This window comes from Nematolebias whitei, chromosome 9 (genome assembly GCF_014905685.2).
Source record: "Nematolebias whitei isolate Nwh7 chromosome 9, NemWhi1, whole genome shotgun sequence".
NCBI lineage: Eukaryota > Metazoa > Chordata > Actinopteri > Cyprinodontiformes > Rivulidae > Nematolebias > Nematolebias whitei.
The window spans coordinates 21,114,649-21,137,121 of record NC_056506.1 but is presented as its reverse complement, the minus strand read 5'-3'; the positions used below and the strand labels follow the sequence as shown (position 1 = coordinate 21,137,121).

The 22,473-nt window shown below is 38.4% G+C and overlaps 1 protein-coding gene across 1 annotated transcript in view; it reads left to right on the top strand.

Annotated features, from left to right (window-relative positions):
• Positions 1-22,473, top strand: part of LOC119415002 (microtubule-associated protein 4) — a gene marked incomplete in the record, with an annotated part of 124,149 nt that overhangs the window by 37,193 nt on the left and 64,483 nt on the right. The window contains 2 exon segments of the mRNA XM_037682125.1: positions 14,005-14,091; positions 17,719-17,958. Coding sequence (XP_037538053.1) covers positions 14,005-14,091; positions 17,719-17,958 — 327 coding nt within the window.

The following is a 22,473-nucleotide window of genomic DNA, read 5'->3' as shown; positions in this document are numbered from 1 at the left end:
CTTTGTCACTCCTTCCCTTAATCACCATTTATTCTTGTCATTGTGAAGCCATGTCAGCCTGAAGACAGTGCTGCACGGACACTTATCATTATACAAAGTTGACACCCATAAAGTGTCAAAGTTTGATCTAATGAGCTGAGTATGAGGCTGTCCAGACAACCTGGGGCACAAAGGAGTCCAGCTCAATGGAGGACCAGAATTTGGCAGATGTTTTCATTCATGGCTTTAAAAACAAACTCTTTATTAATTTGATAGAGCTAAATCTTTTCCCAGATGTCAGAAACAACACATGGGAGGGGAGAGGCAACTTCTCAGGGACTGTCTGCCTTAACATTTTGTAATTGCAGCTTTTTGTATATCCTATTTTCTGACTACCTGTAATTAACAACAAAAAGCAACAGTGGGTGGTTTGTGCAGATTTTGTCCCATTTCTGTCTCCTAGCTCACCCCTTCCTGTGCGTTCTTGCCCAGTTTGCTCCCTGCCTCCCTTGCTGTGTAGCTCCTCTATAATTGGAACATTTATTCTTCCAAAGATATTTAACTTGATCTAGATTCTCAGTTGCATTTAAGCTTAAGTAGAACAGAGCAAAGACGGCTCCTGCATATTTAGGCACCGTGTCTTTAGATTCCACTTACTGTTTGTAACATTTACTGCACTTGTTTACAAGTAAAAAGTTGAATATTTAAGTGCTTATAAAATAATGTTTGCAGCTGTTATTATTGTTTGTAAGTTAAAGTGGCGTATTAGGACCACGCTAAGAAAAAAAGATAACATAAAATCAGAATAAAGTCGTAATTTTACAAGAATAAAGTCAAAATATTACAAGAATAAAGTCGTAATGTTATGAGAATAAAGTTGTACAAGAATACAGTAGTCCCCTGCTACTTCGCGCTTAGTTTATCGCAGACTCGCTCTATCCCAGTTATTCAAAATAAGACTGGACACTACACATAACGAATGGCTGATTGATGGATGCGCCTCATGGTCGGCAGGGATTTTTATTTAAAATAAATTATTTTACAGTATTTAGCACCTGCTGCACCTTTGTGCAACCCAGACTGCAGGATAAACTCCCTGCTGCAGCTGATCAGCTGTTCACCATGCAGAATGTGCGAAGTGGGCATGGCTGAAATTGCTTGCAGGTGTTTGAGGGCAGCCGGAGGCAGGGAGCTGAAATCATGACATTCTGTAGAATATTGCTGAAGTAACCTTTTCGGTAATGGCATGTTCGGTCCACGTGTGTACCGTTTCTGTTATTTTTTTCACTGTTTTTTATTTTATTATTTTATTTATAAATTTTATTAATGAGCGATTATTCACAGCTGAACTAAAGTTCCTAAACGTGTTTCAGCACGGCAATATTGCAGCACACGTAGCATTAGCAGCCTAGCATCTCTTTGCGGTCTCCTGTTGGGGAACATTATGGCTTTCTTGTTAAAAGACAAGTGAACAAATCCAAAGCTGTGTGTCGACGTTGTTTCACGGCGAGTGGATCTGCAGCAGCAACACGTCGAACATGTTATCGCACGTGAAACGACATCATCCGAACGTGAACATCTCTTCTACAGTTGGTGCAAAAACCGATAACAGCAGCATTTAAACAGCCTTTATCAGGTAATTCAGATCGGTCCAGAGCAACAACACAAGCTGTAGGAGTTTTAAAAGCTCTGGATCTGCGTCCGTATTAAGTTGTTGATGTGCCGGCTTTAAGTATATGATTAAGTTCTTGAGTCCCCCTATGACATCCCATCACGTCAACATTTCAGCCAAATAGTTGTAGCAGCACTTTATGAAAAAGCTAAAACTGATATTGGCAACAAGCCCTGGACCAGATTAAAGCCCTGCCCTGATGATGATGATGAATGAGAGATTCAACCACCTCATAACAGAAATTATGACTGTTCAAGAAGAGGTATTGTTATTGTATTATTGTGATCTAATTAACTTCTTTAATTTAAAATTATAATCTTAACTATTTTTTTTTTTTATCTTTGTGTTGTTTGCGGTCTGAGGATGACAGCAGCTGAGTCTTCTTCATCCACCATATCACCTCTAGCTAAGAAGTCTAATGACTGAACTTGTTTACTTGGCATATTTTCAAAATAAACACTTTATAAATCTTTATTTTGGCCTTTTTTGTACTGAAAATTAACCGAACCAAGCCCTCCTTGAAACTGAACCGAACCGAAATGTGATTGTAACGTACCGTTACACAGTTACAGATCCCCCGAGATAAACGAGGAACTACTGTATATGTGTAAGAAATTACCGTAAAAAAACACTAATATACACAAGAATATATTTTAAAAAGTACAATAAAATATCAAAAAGAGTAAATACTTTGAGTTTTTCATTTGCCTGTCACTTAAATTACAAACTCTACATTTGATCCAAATTCTTTTTCAGTAATTATAATACAATAAACTACAACATTTCCAGCCGCAATCTTGTGTTGATCTCACAAATTTTACTTTTTATATATTTGTAAATAAATTATTTTTTAAATTACTATTCCTGTATCACTGAAAAACAAAACGTTATACTGTTGCTCTGACACACTTCTCATTTCTGATGCTACAACATTACCAGATACAATTACCGGTATGTAAATAATAATAATTATAATAATCATATTTAAACCTAATTTGTTTGGACCGTTTGGCAGTCCTGGTTCATGTACACTAACAACATTTTCTCATCTTCCATAAACTGACATTGGCCTTGGGTCGTTGTCACCAAGCCAGAAGGAAATTCAGTTATTGTGGCTGAAAGTGGAGTTCCTGCAGTCTGGTTGTGTTCCTGTCATGCTGGGATGGAGCTGTATTTGCTGAGCGATGACAAATCATTCCTGCTGCGTATGTGTGTGTGCGTGTGTGCTCTTACTGTAAGTATGTGTGCTAAAGGTACCAGAGCACACCCCCCACCTTGACAAGTTGAGCTATAGTGTGCATCTTTTACAAGACACTGCAGTAACATGTGACTGCAGTACGGTGGAGCATCGGTGCCAGCAGCAGCTCTGATGTCAGCACACACACACCTAGGCTGTCACTGTAACTACAGTACGGGTGTGTGTGCACGTGTGTGTGCACATGTTTGTGTGTGTGTGCATGTGTGTGTGTGCTGAGTTCAGCAGATATGTTGAATAAAGATGAAGTAAGGGAAGCTTTTTAAGCTCTTGTGAAGCAGCAGACTTGCTGACAGCTGGACAGATGTGACCCTTTTAACTCATCAGAAGGACACTTCCTGTTTTTGTAGGCTTACGTGTTTTTTTAAGAGTAAAACATCTTGAAATTACTGAAAGTATCACTTATAAAGAGCTACTTAACTGTGGAGGAATGTTAAATGCATTGTTTTATCACAATTTTCTAGAGATAAAATAGATACACGGGCAGTGAAGAGATTCTGACCCTACTTGTGATGTGGAGGATGGTTCCCCTCTCTTCTTTACACACAGTTTAATTTTTGTAATTTTTATAGTGATTTCTGTGTAGAAACAAACCTGCTTGGTCCAACAATTTTCAGTCAGGTGGACAGTTTCTTTTTTTTTTTTTTTCTGAAACGTTTCACCTTTCATCCAGAAGGCTTCATCAGCCAAGGAAACACAACACAAAACTGATTCTTCCCCCAACAGCTTACTCCAAAGTGGAACAAACCAGTTCAAACCAAAAACTGGATATGACCCTGACTGAAAATTATTGGATTGTATACCTGGATTATTGAGCATGGACTTTGTTGGTTTTAAACCTGCTTGGTGACTTTTAATATTAAACATATTACAAAGATTGCATTTGTGGATGTGGAGGAGAACGGCTATGACAGCAGTTCATGTTCTTTGATTTTTGGCTGTTACATTAATACCCTGAGGGGTTCAGCCATACATGGGGTCCAAATGATGAGCAGCTCATCACTCTGCTTGATCCATAAGATGCAGAGATCCACAACTATGATATCCCTACAGAGGTGGCGGATCCTGCAAATAGCTGCTATTAGCAATATGCTATGCTACGCTCAAGTTCTAAACATCTTTGGTTTTCACTCTCCCCGTCATGCATGTTTTCATTTGTTTACCTCCTTAGTTTTTCTGTTTGCAAATTATCTCATGAAAGACTGGACTGCTTTTAATGAAACTCGGAGTGTAACCGTTGGATATCTATCTTGGAGTCAACATACTCAAGTTAGCCACCACAGATAATTGACCCAAAACTGGCTTTAACTCAGTCGGTTATACAGATTTTGAGCTAAAATTTAGTGTGGTTGTAACTGAGAGTCATCTCCGTCGCATAGTTCAAGTACGAACCGATCAAACATGATGCTTGTGATTAAAATGTTGCAAGGCAATGGGCGATATGCATTCCTTTAAGGAATGATAGTTTTCATTTTCACTTACGAATTTGGCATGGATCAGTTTAAAGTTTCAAGGTACACCATGGTCGAAAAAGTCATGGTTCCAAAATCACAACTTGTTTTCCTCTACAGTTTGTAGAGTTTAAATTCCTTTAAATGAGATGCCCAAGTCACTGTGTGTGTTTTTTTTGTTTTGTTTTTTTGTATGTATGTAACAGAGTAGCTCTCTCCTCTGCCTATTGCTGTGAGCTGTCACACAGCTGGGATGGCTGAAAAATGGTAAATCACCTAAATTGTATTCCTCATTATAAAAAGATGATTTCATCCATCCATCCATCCATCCATCCATCCATCCATTTTCTTTACCCGCTTATTCCTTTTTGGGCCATGGGGGTCACTGGTACCCATGTCCAGGCATCACTGTGCGAGAAGCAGGGGACACCCTGGACAGGTCTCCAGTCCATCAGGACACTTAGAGACAAACAACATTCACTCTCTCACTCACACCTAGGGACAATTTAGAGTTACCAATCAGCCTAACATGCATGTTTCTGGTCTGTGGGAGGAAACCAGAGTACCTGGAGAAAACACACACATGCATAGATAGAACATGCAAACTCCACCCAGAAAGGCCCCTGGCTGGGATTTGAACCGGCGGCCTGCTCTCTGAGAGGCAACAGTTGTACCAACTGAGCCACTGTGATTTATTTTATTGATTTAAGATAAGATAGAACTTTACTGATCCTGCAGGAAATTGTTTGCCAGAGTTTCAATACAAAGGAACATATACGAGGAATCACACAAGATATAAAAATACCAACAATCAAGAAAACAAACAAAAAAAAAACAATCAAATTACAAACAGGTCAGGTGCAGACAGAAACATTAAAGTGTTTATTGTGTGCAGGATTCATTTTATTGTCCCCTGTGTAGAAAGAGGGAGGAGTTGAAAAGTTTGAAGGACTTCCTGTGTTGTTCTGTGGAGCACCTCGGTGGTGTCAGTCTACGACTGAAGGTGCTGCAGTAAGAGTCCAGGGTGTCATGCAGGGGGTGTGACGTGTTGTTCAGGATCTGGATCAGTTTCCTCAGCATCCTCTGCTCGGACACCTCTGTCAGAGACTGCAGGTCCACTCCCACAACTGAGCCAGCTCTCTTGATGAGTTTATTGAGTCTGTTGGCATCAGCTCTCTTCACCCTGCTGCCCCAGCACTCAACCGTGTCGAAGAAGATGCTGGAGACCACCGAGTGGTAAAACATCTGCAACATGGTCCTGCAGATGTTAAAGGACCGGAGTCTCCTCAGAAGAAAAAGGTGACTCTGCTCTTTCTTGTAGAGGGTGTTGGTGTTGCTGTCCAGTCCCGTTTATTGTCTAGGTGGACCCCCAGGTACTTGTATCAGTCCACTTTAGTACCATGGACATTGATTGGGTAGGTTTATTAATTTCTTTACTAAATGCAGCAATTTAAGAGGACAACATGCATCTTAAACTTGAAACAGCTTGAATCATCTACACGACCTGTGTGCACATTAATGTATTTTCAACAGTTTTGTGTAGAGGCTGACTGAGCTGTCATTCTCTGTAAGCTGGATACTGTTGACTGAAGTGCGTCTGTGTTTCAGTCTTCCTGTTTAGTATGACCTTCACTCTTGTGCGGTACAATCCATCTCTGCAAACAGGTCCAGGACTTAAATTAACCCCAAAGACAAAACACGGACACAACCGTACTCTGACCTCCTGGAGGAAGTGCTTTTGTTGGAGGTTACATAAAATCAACTCCTTTGAAGAGGTAGTACCATAATTTATTTGTAAAAAATTGATTTAGCCACTTGTCTTTAAATGTTTAGCAAATGAGGTGCGACTTAAACTGCAGCATCATTAGAAAATGTATTGATTTTAAAACATCCGGCAAAAAAATCAATCACATTCATGGAATATAAAATTAATTTTTCTTACAAGTCATCAATACAGTAGTTTATTTCCTTCTAAAGATAATTATATCATTAAATCAATATTAGGTCTCAACAAAACAAGTTTTTCACCCAGTTAAGAGTTTGGTATCTTGCCCAAATATTTAGATGTTCAAAACAAAATTAAGGTCAGAATTAATATATGCTTTGAGTTACATATTAATGCATCAATGTTCCTGTAATAAGATGTGGATGCTTCCTAACATAAAATAATTAAATGACACATTACTATTAAACACTTCCAGACCGCAGAATGTGACAAATGTTTTGGAAATGTATTCAAACCAACCAAAAAAGAAACTATGTTGCCGCTAAGCATAATTCAGATAGATACTATTATAATCAATTTTTTGTTGAATAAGACTGAACAAACAAGGTTGTGATAATCAGGTCCGATCTAAACCAAAGTTTGTTTTAGCCCAATGTCATCAGTGTGAGTCAGATTTTGTTTAATCTGGTTCTCTTCCAGTCTGAATCTTTTAAGCTGAAACTAAGAAAGCATTCCCAAACATTTAGATTCACCAAGTATTGAAAAGCAGACGTGTCCTGTGTGGTGGGAAGCCCGTCAGACTGTTCCTTCAAGCTGCACTAAAAAGGTTCTTTTGTTCCATGCTAATATGTTTTAATATATCCTTTGGAAAGTTTAAGAGCTCCGAGTCTAGTCACTGACAAATGACATAAATGTTTGACTTTAAGGCATGATGCTGGCTGCTGTCCTCAGCCGACCGTCTGGGCTCAGATTGTGTCTGCACACTGTGTGTGTGTCTGTGTGTGTGTGTCTGTGTGTGTGTGTGTGTGTGTGCGTGTGTGTGTGTGTGTGTGTCTGTGTGTGTTTAAATGTCTGAAAGAGAAAGCGACAGAGAAAACGGCAAAGACTGAGGCAATGTTATCAAGGACAGCTTTTCAGACATGTAGCAGTTACATCTGGATCAGATGTTTATCTGTGTACAAATGACTGGAGGTCCACGAATATGTTTTTTTTCTTCAGTGACTGATGCTAGAGGTGGGTGATACAGCACAATTATATCATAATGTTTTAATGCAGTAAAATCACAATCACAAGGTTTTTTTTTTTTAAGTTTTGCACTAATTTTTAGCTATAGACTTTTGGATTTATTATTCTAAAACTACAAAATAGTGTAACCCAACTACTTTTGTATGTAAGAGAGCCATGCAGGGCCATTTAGGCCAAATCACATTTCTGTACAGTTTTTAATGAGGTTGTACAATTTGTCAACTTGGAGCAAACATAATGGAGATTTAATACGTATATCTGAGACTTGGAGTCAAACTCCAGGTTATGCCTAACCTTACAGTTCTATTTTGATTTAAAGATAAAGTGCACTTTTGCTACATAAAAGCTACCATAGTTTATAAAACAAAGAAAAAAAAAAATTAGCTATCACTAGTTTTTTCTGTAAGAGCTGCCCAATTTCTGTCTTCTATGTGTGTTAGCCAATAAAAATAATAAAGCTAAATAAAAAAAGCAAATAAAAAAATCATGTTCAGTAACTTAGTGCAGGCACGTGCACATCAACTGAACTGTGAATGGTCTCAGCAAATATAAATAAACATCCCAACAATAAATGCTAATAAACAAATGGGCAACTAATTGATCGTTTACATTTTTTATCATAAACCTGGTAGTTTTTTTTTTAAGGCAACATTTGTCATTTGATCATTTAATGAGGATTAACAGAGCATTTACAAACATTTACTGACTGTTTACAGTGCATTTGTTGATTTGCTAGTTTAAACTTTTTTAGCTGTAACTTATTGAGCTCTCTAGACCACTATAAGGAGAAACTTTTTATGCAATAGCAAAACACAGAAAAGTTGCATGTCTTCATTGTGTGACAATAAACTGGTCTCCAGTTTGACTCAGCAGCCAATGAGAGATGCTGCTGTAGAGATTTTCAGTGCCGAGTCATTTGTGTGTTTTGTTCCTAACTGAAGCATTTGTAAAGTTTTACATGTGCACTAAAAATAAACAGTTCTTTTAACTTTGACACGGCAACTTGAAGTACTCATTCATAATTTAGGAGTACTGAAGGCATGAAAAAAGACTCAGGGAGTGAAAAATGTGAGCGTATCCAAGGCCAACAAACAGCAGAGCTGAACGGTGATGAAGGCGGAGGGGAAACAGAGACACAGCTCATGTTGTTTCTGCAGTTTCTACGTCCTCTGCTTCTTTACTGTATGTGTGATCCATGTTCAGATCGAAAGCAGAACGCAGCCCCCTCACTCTGATCCAGTGCACTTACTCTCATACTCCGTGCATGATGAATTATTCAGGATTGTATCCACCATCACACCGATACTTAGCCATGGCCAGAAATATGTTGCCTCAATTCCCGTGATAGAAAACAGCTTTTCATCATGAACCACTGCTTGCGCGTTAAGGTGCAGTGGTGTGTAAAAGTGTTAAATTACTGCTAAATTCTTTATATTTTGCTTCAAAGCAGCCAGACTTTATTGTAAGAGTTAAACATTGGGTGCACTACATAAAGGACTGCTTAGGATTAGGGATGCACAATTTTATTGGCATGGTATCGATATCGGACGAAATTAATGATAAAGTTAAATATCGGACATTCTATCAAAATAATTCACCGATACAAAAGGCGCTGTTTAAGCCTAATATGTATATCGATATATAATATAATGTTTTGATTCGTTTAGCTTTAACATTTCTATTTCAGCTTCTTCAGCAAATTTTAGCAAGTAAGTTCGACGCCCAGCATTCACACTGCATTTTACACAAAATTATATTCCTCTAGTCTAGTTGTTTACTTCCGTTTCAGTGACATATACTAAATATTCACTTAACTTTTATAACAGTTTTAATGATTAATCACTATTTGGATCAGGAATATTATCTCTTGTCATGTGGTTATAAATAATGAGATGCAGTAGTTCCTTATTTATCTCAGGGGATCCACACCCTGAAACCCCGCGATAAGTGAAAATCCACAAAGTAGAAATAGTAGTACAAGTAGTAATTTAGTATTTATACAGTGCATACATATATATATATATATATATATATATATATATATATATATATATATAAAGGCTTTTTAAACCCTTCCCACACTCTTGCAATATTCTAATTTCTAAGCAATGTTTCTAAACTCTAAACGATCTAAAAGAGCACAGAATGTCATGACTTCCCTCTATCTGCCTCATCTGCTCTTTGTCACCTGCAAGCGTTCTTGGCCACGCCCACTTTTCCACTCTGCACAGAGAACAGCTGATCAGCTGCAGGAGGAAGCTTATCCTGCAGTATGGGCTGCACAAAGTTGCAGGAGAAAGCTTTTTCTTCAGCTCTGGGCTGAATAAATGTGCAGCATTGTAAAATAATTCATTTTAAATAAAAAATCCTTGCAAATCGTGTGGCTCATCAATCAATCAGCAAATCTTATTTTGAAAAACTGCAATAGAGCAGGTCCAGGATAAACGAACCGCGAAGTAGCGAGGGACTACTGTATTTTAAAATGAAACCTCTAAATTGTATTTAAAACACATAGCTCCACAGAGATGACAAACATCAGCTTTAATCAACATTTACAGTTTTCTGTTGACCACGGGAAACAATAGAGGTTCTAATGTTGTTTTAATGTTACACATGAAGTTGTGTCTTTGCTTTATTTTGTGATATTATTTTTTCCTTTGGATTCTGTTGTTTTCCTGTCCAGTTTCGATCTCTTGTGTTTTTGTATTTCTTGTGCCATCTCCCATTTACCCTCAGTAAGCAGCCTCAGGGTTACTCCAGTCAGCCTGCCACCCTCACCTGTCCCCAATCAAAATTCAGCCCAAGTGTTCCCACTTTCAATCCAACTCAGTTTTGTATTTATACGGTCCTTTGTCTCTTCCTCACCAGCCGTTCATTATTCTGAATCCCTGTCACTTTTCTTGTGCTTCCCTGTGTTTTTGTGAGTGGTTTGCTGTGATGGGGGATGTAAAGGTCATGGATGTTTTTCACTTACTAATGTCAAATTGATATAGAACCATGTATGTGAAGACGAGAGCATTTCTGTCTACTCAGAGAGGAGCCTGATAAATGAAAATTGATAGGTGATAAACTCTGATGCTTCCAACTACAGTGAGCTATTAAGCAAAGGTCGTCTTGACCTCGCCTCTGTCTGATATCGGGTATTTAAGCTTTTGTCAACTCTTTCGCTGTGAATAGACCTTGTGATCAGAGCGACATGTAACATCTTCATGCTTGTATTTCCAACTGCTGCTCCTCTTGTAAGATTAAACCTGGGTTGACAACCTTCTCGTTCTCCTCTTTGTGACTATTTGATTAATGAGTTATGATAGGATAATTAAATTATTTAACGTTTTTGGTCCTTCGAGTCGAGTTATCCAACAGCTGCCTCGTCAGCTTTTGTTTTGTTAACATAAATTATTTTTATTTTTACGCTGGGTACCACTTTATATTAAGGCTCCCCTTATAGATGGCTAATAAATAGTTTACATATTTGTTATTAATTCCTCTATAAACACTTTATGAATCAGTAATAACTGCTTATTATGCATTAATTAAGGGCTAGAAAGAGACAAAACTGAAGTTTCTTGCCAGATACTGAGCCAAATCTGTTCATCTATATATTTCATCTAGAGTTGTTATATTAAACATTTCAGACTAAGTTACTACCTTGTAATCACAATAAGCATTTGTTAACCTATTTTTTTAGGATATACTATTGTACTTTATCACTGAATTATAAGTATCTACTATAGATACTTATAGTATCTAGAGCAGCGGTGCCCAAACTTTTTCCCTGAGAGGGTCAAATTTAAAATCTATCAGAGGGCTGTGTGCAAAATGCAACAATATAATACCATCCATCCATCCATCCATCCATCCATCCATCCATTATCTTTACCCGTTTATTCCATTTTGGGTCACAGGGGTCGCCGGTGCCCATGTCCAGCAATCACTGTGCGAGGGGCGGGGTACACCCTGGACGGGTCGCAAGTCCATCACAAGGCCACATAGAGACAAACGAGACAAACAACCATTCACTCTCTCACTCACACCTAGGGACAATTTAGAGTTACCAATCAGGCCAACATGCATGTTTTTGGACTGTGGGAGGAAACCGGAGTACCCGGAGAAAACCCACGCATGCACGGAGAGAACATGCAAACTCCACCCAGAAAGGCCCCTGGACCGGGGTTTGAACCAAGGACCTTTTCACTGAGAGGCAGCAGCTCTACCAGTTGTGCCACCGTGCTGCCCACAATATAATACATGAAATGCAAATACTTCTTTAAGTAAAGTCCATTTATTTTTATAGTTATTTAACATTACGTTCTGTATAAAGAACATTATAGAACACAAAATATAACAAATAAGTCATATATAAGAAATTAAAACATATATTGAAATTTTAGCATTTCAGTATAATTATATTTAGTGCAAAATGTAAAAAAAAATGCATGTCCAACAGCAACACAACTTAACAGCAACAATAATATGGACATAAATAAACAGTCCCATATATAGTCATTGGGCTGACATTTCCATCTAACATTAAAGTCAATGGGTGTAATAACTGAGTGAAAACACATTGATTCTTCAATGGAAATTTATTATAGTAACGAGGACAGCTTGGTGGGCCAAATCAAACGGCTTGACGGGCCAGCTTTGGCCCACGGACCCCACTTTGGGCACCTCTGATCTAGAGGATTTTGTGCAGATTTTGAGTGAATATTGTTGGCGATAGGACTCCTAGCATAAATATCTATAGTCGTAGATACTTATAATGCAGTGATAAAGTACAATATTACGGTATATGCTAAATCAATACATTTACAAATGCTGTTTGTGCTAAAAATGTAGTAAATTAGTCTGAAATGTTTAATATAACAACTCTAGATGAAATGTATAGATGAACAGATTTGGTTCACTATTTGGCAACGAACTGGTCAGTTTAGTCTCTGTCACCCTTAATTAATGCATAATAAGCAGTTATTAATGATTCATGAAGTGTTTATAGTGGAATTAGTAACATATCTATAAACTACAAAGTCCATACTCAATAATCCAGGTATACAATCCAACATTTTTTAGTCAGGTCATCTGGACAGTTTCTTTCTTTATGTTGAAACGTTAATCAGGAATCAGTTTTGTGTTGTGTGTTTCCTTGACTGATGAAGGCTTCCGGATTGAAGGTGAGACGTTTCAGCACAAAAAAATAAACTGTCCGGATGACCTGACTGAAAAATGTTGGATATCTATAAACTATTTGTTAGTATCTATAAGGGGAGCCTTATTGTAAAGTGGTACTTTATGCTGAGCTCTTCGTGTCTGCCTGCGTCTGGGTCCTTACCCCTGACCTTTATACATGATAGTTGATCTTACATTATGTAATTGTAGTTTAATTTGTTACATTATTCTTTGATAATATACACAAACCCTCAAATTATTTTTTCCCCTCAGTATATAAATTACTTATGATTTTGTATTTTACTGACATGCACATCTCGTTCAAACTGGCAGTATTTGAATATCATGGCGTTGTGCCTGCTGCTAAATAATGGTGTGCTGTGATTTCTGCTTTATCTCTCATCTCTGTGTTGTTAAAGACGATGAAAGGATCATTCCTTGAAGGAATGCACATCTCCCTCTACCTCCCATGCTAAGGATTGAACAAAGATATTTTTATATAATAATTGTACTCTTCCCAATGGGGAAATTAATTATCTGCATTTTTCCCATTGCACATGTGAGCACACATGTGTGTGTGTGTGTGTGTGTGTGGGTGGGGTGGTGGTTTAAGGGCCTTGCTCAAGGGCCCAGAGAGTTGATCGGCGACCCTCTGATCACAGGCCCACTCTCTATATCCTCTGCACCACCACTCCCCAATCTTGTGCTATCTGTTAGCGCTCAGATCATGTGATAAGGATGACTTTCACCTACTACAATGGCAACGCTTTGAATAAAGTTATTATTCATGTTCATAAATATTAGGAAGTTAAATGTTTGGTCATCCTGAGTTTGAAGCTTGTCGGTGTAGAGTTAAGGATGTCCTGAAATAACCTCCCCCAAGTTCAGTCAGGGTTTACTTCACGGCCTTTTCTTAATATGAAAATGTAACATTTGTTTTATTTATTTTGGCTTAATGGGAGTCAGTGTAGCAAGTCCTCCCTCCACCAGCACCTCATGTCATCCTCTTTGATTAATCAGCTCGGAGCGGCCCCCCCATCCTTAACAGCACTGGGAAAAGAGTGTATTTATAAACTTTGACTTTAGTCTGCATGCCTGCAAGTGTGTGTCCTGGTGTGTGTGCCTCAGTGGGTGGTGCACCCGTCCTCCAGGAAACATCCGCTGACAGCAAGTGTCGCCAAGGGAACCACAGATGCTGTCTTCCTGCTTTTAGTGTAACCATGGTGATATTTCCTTCAGCGACGTGTTGTCTGCTCGCCTCACTGTCAAAAGATGTAACACACACAGTCTGCAGAGGGTGGATTTGGGGAAATGGCACCTGTCGGATGAGCAAACAGCTGACAGAGCAGTGTGACAGATAAACTCAGCTGCAGGTTTTAGTCCGTCTCTGTGTGGATGGAGATGCATCTGGTTTACTGCTGCACATTTGAGTGTGAGAGGATCCTTGATGATCAGATTAAGTTTGACAAATCAAAAGTTTGAAACTCGTTTTGCATTTTGTCTCCTTTAGGCCCTGGGATGATGTCAACAATGATGACATCTAGTGGACGCCAAGACCCACCGGGACAGACCGCCTTTGGATCTGACTACCTGTCGGGTGAGGGTTGAAGGAGCGCTGCTCAGCAGTTTTCACCCACTGCATTGCTCCTGCTTTAACCGATGACATGACTGCATGGTCCTGGCCAGGAGTATTGATTTATACCTCAGCTAACTGACTAACACATCTTTTTTTAGTGTTATAGGCATTTTGGTGCCTTAAAAATAACCATATGTGAGATCTTGTCCAAATCACAAGATGACACGTTCAAAGTATGTGTTGAGGATAAGTATGAGCTATGACCACTTCATATTTTTGTTTTATTTCTTGAAGTCCACAAACAAATTTTATGATTTAAACTGATTTATCTTATGATAAGCAAAATTACAATTTCAGCACCTGATAATGGTAAAAACCTTTCATATTACTTTATTTATTTGACATCTTTCTGTTTTACCATCTTCACTCATCTGTTTCTGTGATGGGCGGGCTGACAGGTTGAGCACAGACAGCAGCTTGCTGAGTCATTTCTGCCTCCCATCTCGGTGAATTTCAATCAATAATTCTGTTTTTTATTGCTTTTTTTTTTTTCTTTTCTCTGTTTCAATATGAATGTAGTGCAAATAAATTGTGTAAATATTTGATAGATGTTTTTTACCACTTAAAATAATGAGAGAGTTGGTTTATTTCTGTTTAAACAACCCAGGAGCTAAAGCATCTTAGTGCAAGTTGCTGTTTTATGTCTCAGTTTCAGCTCTTCTTCTGTGCTTCAGATTCAAAGCTGCCATACGTATGTGGGTCACTGCATTAGAGGCTTTATCTTTGTCCTAGAAATTTGTTATTCTGTTCACACACACACTCACCATTTGCTTCTTCTTTCAGGGCTGGTATAAGCAATGACTTTTCTAATATCATTTAACCACAACATGACTACTTAGACAATTTTTTTTTTTTTATTGTATTTCAGGTTCTTCTATTCATATAAACCATGCTCAACGTTTGATAGTTTGAATTCAGTAAGATAATAAGAAATTTAAACAAAAATGACTGAAGTAAGATTTAGATGGACAAATGTAAAACAGCTAATGTTAGAAAATGAAAATTGTGAATTGGTTTGTTCCCGTTTGGTCACTCATCCATTTCTCAGTGCTTTATTGTGTGTTCAGGTGTTTTTTTAATTGAAGCCTTCTGTGCAACAGTGGAAAATGTTATTTACATGATGACATGTCATAGGCTTGAATCTAATCAAGCCGTTCATTAAAAGCAGTAAAGAAGGTGAAAGGTAAACACCGTTTTTTCTAGTGTTTGTATTTTAAATAAATAAATACATAGATAAATAAAAATGGTTTATGCTGCACTACATATTTGTCATCTTGTTAAATTGAACATTAACATTTGCTGATTGTTCTGAGTGGCTGCAGCTAAACTACACTGTTAACATAATTTATGAAACAGACATTGAGAAGAGACCATGTGCCAAAATGCCTTTGCTGCTTTTTAACATAAATTTATGTTTTTATGACCTACAAATAGCTCATGACTTGTTTTATGTTTTTCTTAATCGTCAGCATGTTGTCATGATATAATGAGGTAGTTGGTTTTAAGATTGGCTAAATCAATTTTTATTTTGCTTAGATTTTTTCCCCCATAAAAACAGAGAATACAGTTGTCCCTCACTTATCGTGGTGGTTACGTTCCAGACACCCTGGCGATGGGTGAAGATCCGCAAAGTATGGACATTATCTAAAAAAAGTTAAGTCTGGCCCTCTGGACATTCAAAAAAACAAAACAAAAAATAATAAATTAAAAATAAATAAATAAATAAAATATAGAACCATTTCGTCTTTCATCCGAAATGTTTCTACATTATTTATTTATTTGTTTATTTATTTATTTATTTTGTTTTGCTTTGTTTTGTTTTGTTTTTTGAATGTCCAGAGGGCCAGACCTAACTTTTTTAGATATTTCTACCTGGATTATTGAGCATGCATCAGGATAGGGACATTATGTTTATTTTAGTATATATATATATAAACCTTTCCCATACTTGGGAAATGTTCTGAACTCTCTAAATGCTCTAAAAGAGCACAGTGAAAGAGAGCAGACAGACTGATAGTACAGTCACTGAGCCAGTCAGCACCCGGGGGCGGACTGGCCATCGAGAGTGGACTAGCCATTGGGAGCACCGGGACATTTCCAGTTAGGAAAATGTTCTGGCTCTGTTCGGGTCAGGTCTGCTCGGTTTTCGTTAAGGTTCGGTTCTGGGCGCATTTGATTATTTTAAATAAACAATCCATACTGCTCACTCTAGTATCTGCCTCACTGAAGCTCCCACAGCAGTGATGGGGAAAGACAGACCACACCCTGCCCCCTCCTTTCTCTTTCTGGGGCTGACAGCCTCAGAAAGAGAAAGGAGGGGGCCCCTCAGCAATCACTTGAGTGGCCAGGCCACTGGGAAGCGTTAGCTATGTTTACATGGACATAAGTAATCGATTAAATGGCCATTCAGAATAAAAATGTGTCATGTAAACGCCTCATTCTGATTATTCTTTGTTGATTCAGCTCGATCCAAAATAATTTGTAATCAGAATGATACGGGTGGTTTATGCCGATTCATAATACGAATGGTGTGCATGTAAACAATCTGTTCATTTTATTCCGATCATGGAAAACTGACCTGACTGTGCATGTGCGACCTATGTCTACCTCACATATTTCCACCCTACTTGATGTTAATATGTCGAGGAAGCAAAACTGGTCGGTGAGCGACGCAGCATTTGTACTAGAAACTTTGAAAGAGCTCAGAATGATCTGTATTACCTGTAGCTCAGTCAGGGAGTGCAGTAACGTCTCAATCGTCATTAAAACAGAACTTCTTCTGTGTTTTGTTGTAAGGAGAGTTTACCACTCTGCGCATGTCAGTACTTCGATTCAGAATAAAAACCTGCTGCATGTAAACGCTCATCGGGAACAGATTGTACCCATTTATAAATAAAATTGATTGAATTGATTGCTGTAAACGATACATTTGGATTATTTTATCTGAATACATTTCAATCTGATGAAAGGATTTGCACATGTAAACATAGCTAGTGTGTACAATTTATACATTGAAAACCTGCAAAATAGTGAGTCCGCAAAAGTCGCCCCACGAAATATCGAGGGAGTACTGTAAAGATAGAAATAGCAAACTAAATGACAGAAACGTTGATTTGGCTCCAAACCCTCCGTCTAAAATCTACATAAAACCACTTTGCTGAAATGTGTATTTACTTATTTCAGCTTGAAACACTCAGTTAATAATTCTTATGATTCTTTGAAGGAGAAGTGTTTGATATCGATACGTTGATATACAAATCTGTAAAAGTTGTTTATATGTCACAGTCTTATTGAAGAACTGTGAAAAATATCAAAGCTGTGTGTGAAAAATAAAGAATATCTCGTGGTTTGGCTAATTGTAAAACAGGCGGCACAGACTCAAAGCGGGAGTTTAACTGTCTCTGTGTTTCCAGTGGAGTTTGCAGCTCTTTAAGCTGCTGAAAGTTGTTAAGTTGTTGAATCCCTGCGTGAAGTGTCACATTTCCAGAGGAGACTCATTCACAAACCCTTAGAATCTGAAGACGTCCTCACTTTTCTCTGTGATTGTCAGTTTGTTTGTGACTCCTCTGTCTTCTTTCTGTTCATCAGGTTTCTCTCAGTCTGGGGTGGGTGGGACCATGGGGTCCAGCTTGCCACCATTCCAGACCACTATGAGCTCCAGTTTTGGACAGACTGGGATGAGTCCGGCTATGGACACCCAGAAGAGCTCAGGCCTGTTTGGTATGGAGAACAAAACCAGCAGTAACGTCAGTGGGAGCGGTCCTTTTAACACCACCAATCCGTTTTCAACCAGTGGCCCAGGAATCCACTCCATGGATCACTCTGCAGGTATTAAAGTGGCTTAGCTTCATGTCACATCTAATGGTGGGAAAACATGCTGACAGTTTTAAATTGAACGTGAATTCCTACTTATGGGAAGCTAAAACATTAAAGGTGGGCCTGGGTTTCTGCAGCAGGTGGATGGAAACAGCCTGATCACACAGGACAGGTTTTCAGCAGCAGAGGGCAGCCTTTTCTAGCTGTTTGCACCACCCCTGGTGACACCTCAGCTTTGTTCCTCTCACCGCTGGTCGCCTTATGGCTTCACAGTCCATGCACCTCGCTGTTCTCTCTCCACTGACAACAAACATCTGCAGTTTCAATGTCCTCCTTATTATTTGCTGCAGTCTTGAGAGAAAACCGCTCCCTGTAGGAAAATTACAGCTCACCGAGACACTATAGGTGCCTTTTTTAATAAATTGTTAATGTTTGTCTTAATCAATTGCTGCACAAGGGAGTACAAGCTGAACATGGGGTCATTTTAAGGTTGCCAAGCAACTAAAACGTTTACCCAAAGGGGAGGTTTATGTCATGACTTGTGACTGCCTGAAAGCTGCGTTTCCAGCTGTAAAGAGACGTGTGGCGCTGCCACTTGTTTCATCAGTTAGGTCAAATTTTACTTTAATGTCCATCCTGACGCTCAATTTATATCTAAAATGATGTCAGTAAGCAAAAATCTAAATGATGTCTAATGCATTTATTTATAGCTCGGTTGCATTTTTTTAAAATTAATATAGTAAAAATAGCTCATAGTACTTAAAGCAAGCTGAGTTCAAGTCTTCTGCTTCAATTATTTGTGATCCAGATTAGTGACACAGATGTGTGCACTGCATATAAAACTGAAAACCAGCAGTGAGCCCAATGAAGAAAAACCCGTCAGTCCAAAAGACTGGTGACTGCAGAATAGTGGCTCTCAGTGGCTGCTCTAAAGGCTTGTACACCACACATTCACCTTTAAAAGCATGCATCTGTGCTTGTTTGGCACTAAAAATAACCTCCTATTGTTCATTAAATTTTCAGAGACAACCAAATGCGGCTATTTTAAAATTCAGAGCTCAGCCGTCTCTACCTCCTCACAGAAAACCTGCAGTGACCCAGAAAAAGTCCTCTTGTAGACGACAACCATCAGCCGTTTCATATTTTCAGCTTGTAAGAATTTTGACATAAAATCTTGTGAGTCCTTCAGTCAAAACTGAGTGGAGTGAATGACTGCTAAGAGAAAATAAGAGATCTGTTTACAAACTGAATGTCAGCAGCGTGTTGTTTATGCAGCGTTACAAAAAGGCATTCTAGCGAAGAACTTATGAATCATAAAAGGAGCAACACTAATGTTTTCAAAGGTTTTGAGCTTGATCTAATAGACATTTTTCAGAGGAAGTTCTGGTGAACATTTAAGAAAACTCACCAACGTTCAATAGCTGAAATCATCAACAGCCTTGATCCAAACCCTTCTTCAAGACGGATAAGAAGAAACATTTAGCATGAGCTGTTCCTGCACTAAAGGAACCAGACTAAATCCTGGACATTTCACCTGCTTCTGCTTCTCACCTCCTCTTGGATTATTTCCCTCAAATCTAGAAAGAAACCCATTTTAAAGAAAGGTTCATCACTAATTTAGGTTTATTTCTATATTATCTGCTGATGTAAATAAGTTCTGCTTTAAAAAAAAAAATCAAATGTAGAAAAACTACATTAAAAGTATAAAAACATGCTACAAGTCTAAAATTCCTTGTGTTGCAGATATTACATGTCATAGCAGAGTTCATGAGATTTTTAGTAGCATTTAAACAGCTCTACTTTCTGTCTGACATTTGCATCCTTGTGTTTCAGGTAAAATGATGTCACGATATGTAAAAACTTTTCAGTATTTTGTTGTTGTTGTTTTAAACATTGTATAATTTGCTCTTGTTGACAACCTAAATAGAGTTTAAAATTGTGGTGGTTTTTATTTTCAGTTCTGACGGTCTGTAGGAATGCAACAAAAAAGTGTATAATTGGCAAAAATATGTTGATTTTATCTGCCAGCAGAAGTGCCATCATGCCCTGCATCAAATCATCAAGCATGCTGTTAATTTCATCCATCTTCGTAATGTCATCCCTTTGATTCAGAAGACTTTCTGACTGAGGTGTTGTTAATTTAAAGGAAAAAGCTCCTTTTGAGCTACAAGACATCTGCAGGACTCTCGTGATAAAGCTTAAACATGCTACAGCTCATGTCCAGCTGTGCTTGCACTGCCTTCATCCACATATTCATTGTCTGTGCAGTGGAAGTCTGCATGCATCTTCACTGCAATCCTTTTTTTTTTGCACAAAGTTTGAGCCTACCTTCTGATTTGTTTAAATCAACAACTTCTCAAACATTTATTGTGTTTCCTGGCTACAGTCCATACCGAGAAGCACTTCTAATAAATATGTAAAATATGGACGATGACTCCTCTTCTGCTTCTTTATAGCAGATTAGTTTTCACATCACAGACTAAAACAGTTTATTAGTTTTATTTGAAGTGTAGGCAGAGGTGCAGATTTCAAAGGAAATGTAATGTTGTCTACATCCTGTTAGGCAGGAGTGTATAGGAATAGGATGCTGAAAGCTGAGATGTAAAAACGTGTAAGTCAGGGAGAAGAACAAATGAGCAGATTTAGAGAGGGGAGGTCAGGTCATGCATTGCATTTTACTCTTATCTTTTGTCTTCTGTCTGTATATTCATCTCCCTCGCTCTGCTCATTTGTGAACTTGTGAAATGCTTGTCAGTACTAGTTGAGAAACATGGTTTCAGGGAGAAAAGCCATGCCCAGCTGTAATATCACCACCCCGAAACAAGAACAGACAAGGAAGTTCACTTCAGTGCAGACTGATTTCTTTGGGTTTGTTAGCGCTACAATGTGCCTTTGTTTTGCGATTCTGTATTTCACTTGTTTTGTTTAAGACGTCACTTTACATTTGTTGTACGACTCTTCAGATATGTTTGCATTCGACTAGATTATGCACGCTACATCCTGTATGATATGCGCTCGAGTTATTCGTCTTATTAAGTTGCTTCGAAGCTCTGCAGCTCCCAGCGCTCGAGTGTGTGTGCTCGCTTCACAAGAACAGCTTTGTTCTCTGGATGACGATGATGAAAAGAACAGAATGAGAAACGCATCAAACGTTCACAGTGTTTACCTGACCTGAAGCACACTTCATTTGCTTCTGCGTTGGTTTGGGTGAACTTTCCAACAGCAGCTTTACAAATTCCTGTGTACGTGTGTACGCAAGTAATCAACAGCAGATCCAGCATGAGATGCTGCTCTTACACAGGCAGATATTCCTAATTCACATCACCTGATAATCTGTAAATCGGTAATGGAGAGCAATAAAAAAGGAAGATGAGAACAACACTTATTTTTTGTCATTACAAAATCAGGCACCTTCACATACTCAACACGGTAAATGTTCTAAATGTTGAAAAAGAGCCAAAAAGCAGACGGTATCATCTGTCTCAAGTGTTTTATTTATTGAAACAATACATGTGGAATGCATTTTATTCTAGCATCTGTAGCAGTACCTGCTTATAATTCCTGAAGAAAATGTGAACTATTACAGCTGGTTCTAACACGAGCCAATAAACATTAATAATTCTCCCAGAATCACATTCTCAATCCAAGTGAGTTTAATTTAAACCTAGTCTTTGTTTCAAATGAAACATTTGTGAACCGTGCTTCAAACTGCGCTTACTGAGAAACAGCAGTGCAAAAAAGTTCAAATGTTGATTTTTGCCGTAACTGAGATTTGCATGATATTGAGTCCATAAAGACACCATCTAGCAATCCATGCATTTAAAATATCAGGTCAACTTCCTAATCTAGCTTTGAGTCTGTCTGCTAGCAGGTATAACTTCTGAAATAATCCTGTGTCTTTAACCCCTTATCATTTCATTTTATATCATGTTGGGTGTCATTGTGAAGCTGAAGCATTTTCTGTTTAAATATAGGTGGGAATTCCTAATGAAATCTCTCCAGACCAATAAAAATCTAGATTTCAGACAGGCTTGCTCATAAACAAAACTAGGCTGTCATCAGACCAGGAGACAAAGAGCCAAATTTCAAAACTATAATTTTAAAGCTTTTGAGATGGGGAATTTGAAAGATTCCTTCTTGTAACTCATATTGCTTGCAAAGGTCACATTTTACAGTTTCTAAACAAATGGATGTTGTCTATTAAAAAAAAAAAGTAATCAGTACCAATGCCAAACCACAAGGTGGTAACAAAGCTGACATGAATCCTGTCTCAAATGAAGAACATTCTCATCATGGCTATGATTTATCTTATAATAATAATAATAATGTGTTAATTGTCTGTTCCCATACAATGGTGAAATTGGCTCTCTGCATTTAACCCATCCACCACCAGGTGGAGCAGTGGGCACCTATTGAAAGCACCCGGGGAGCATTTAGGGATTAGGTGTCCTGCTCAGAGACCCCACGAGATGTGCAATGACCGGGGATCGAACCTGGGACTTTCGGGTCTCGAGTTGGCTGCCCTGC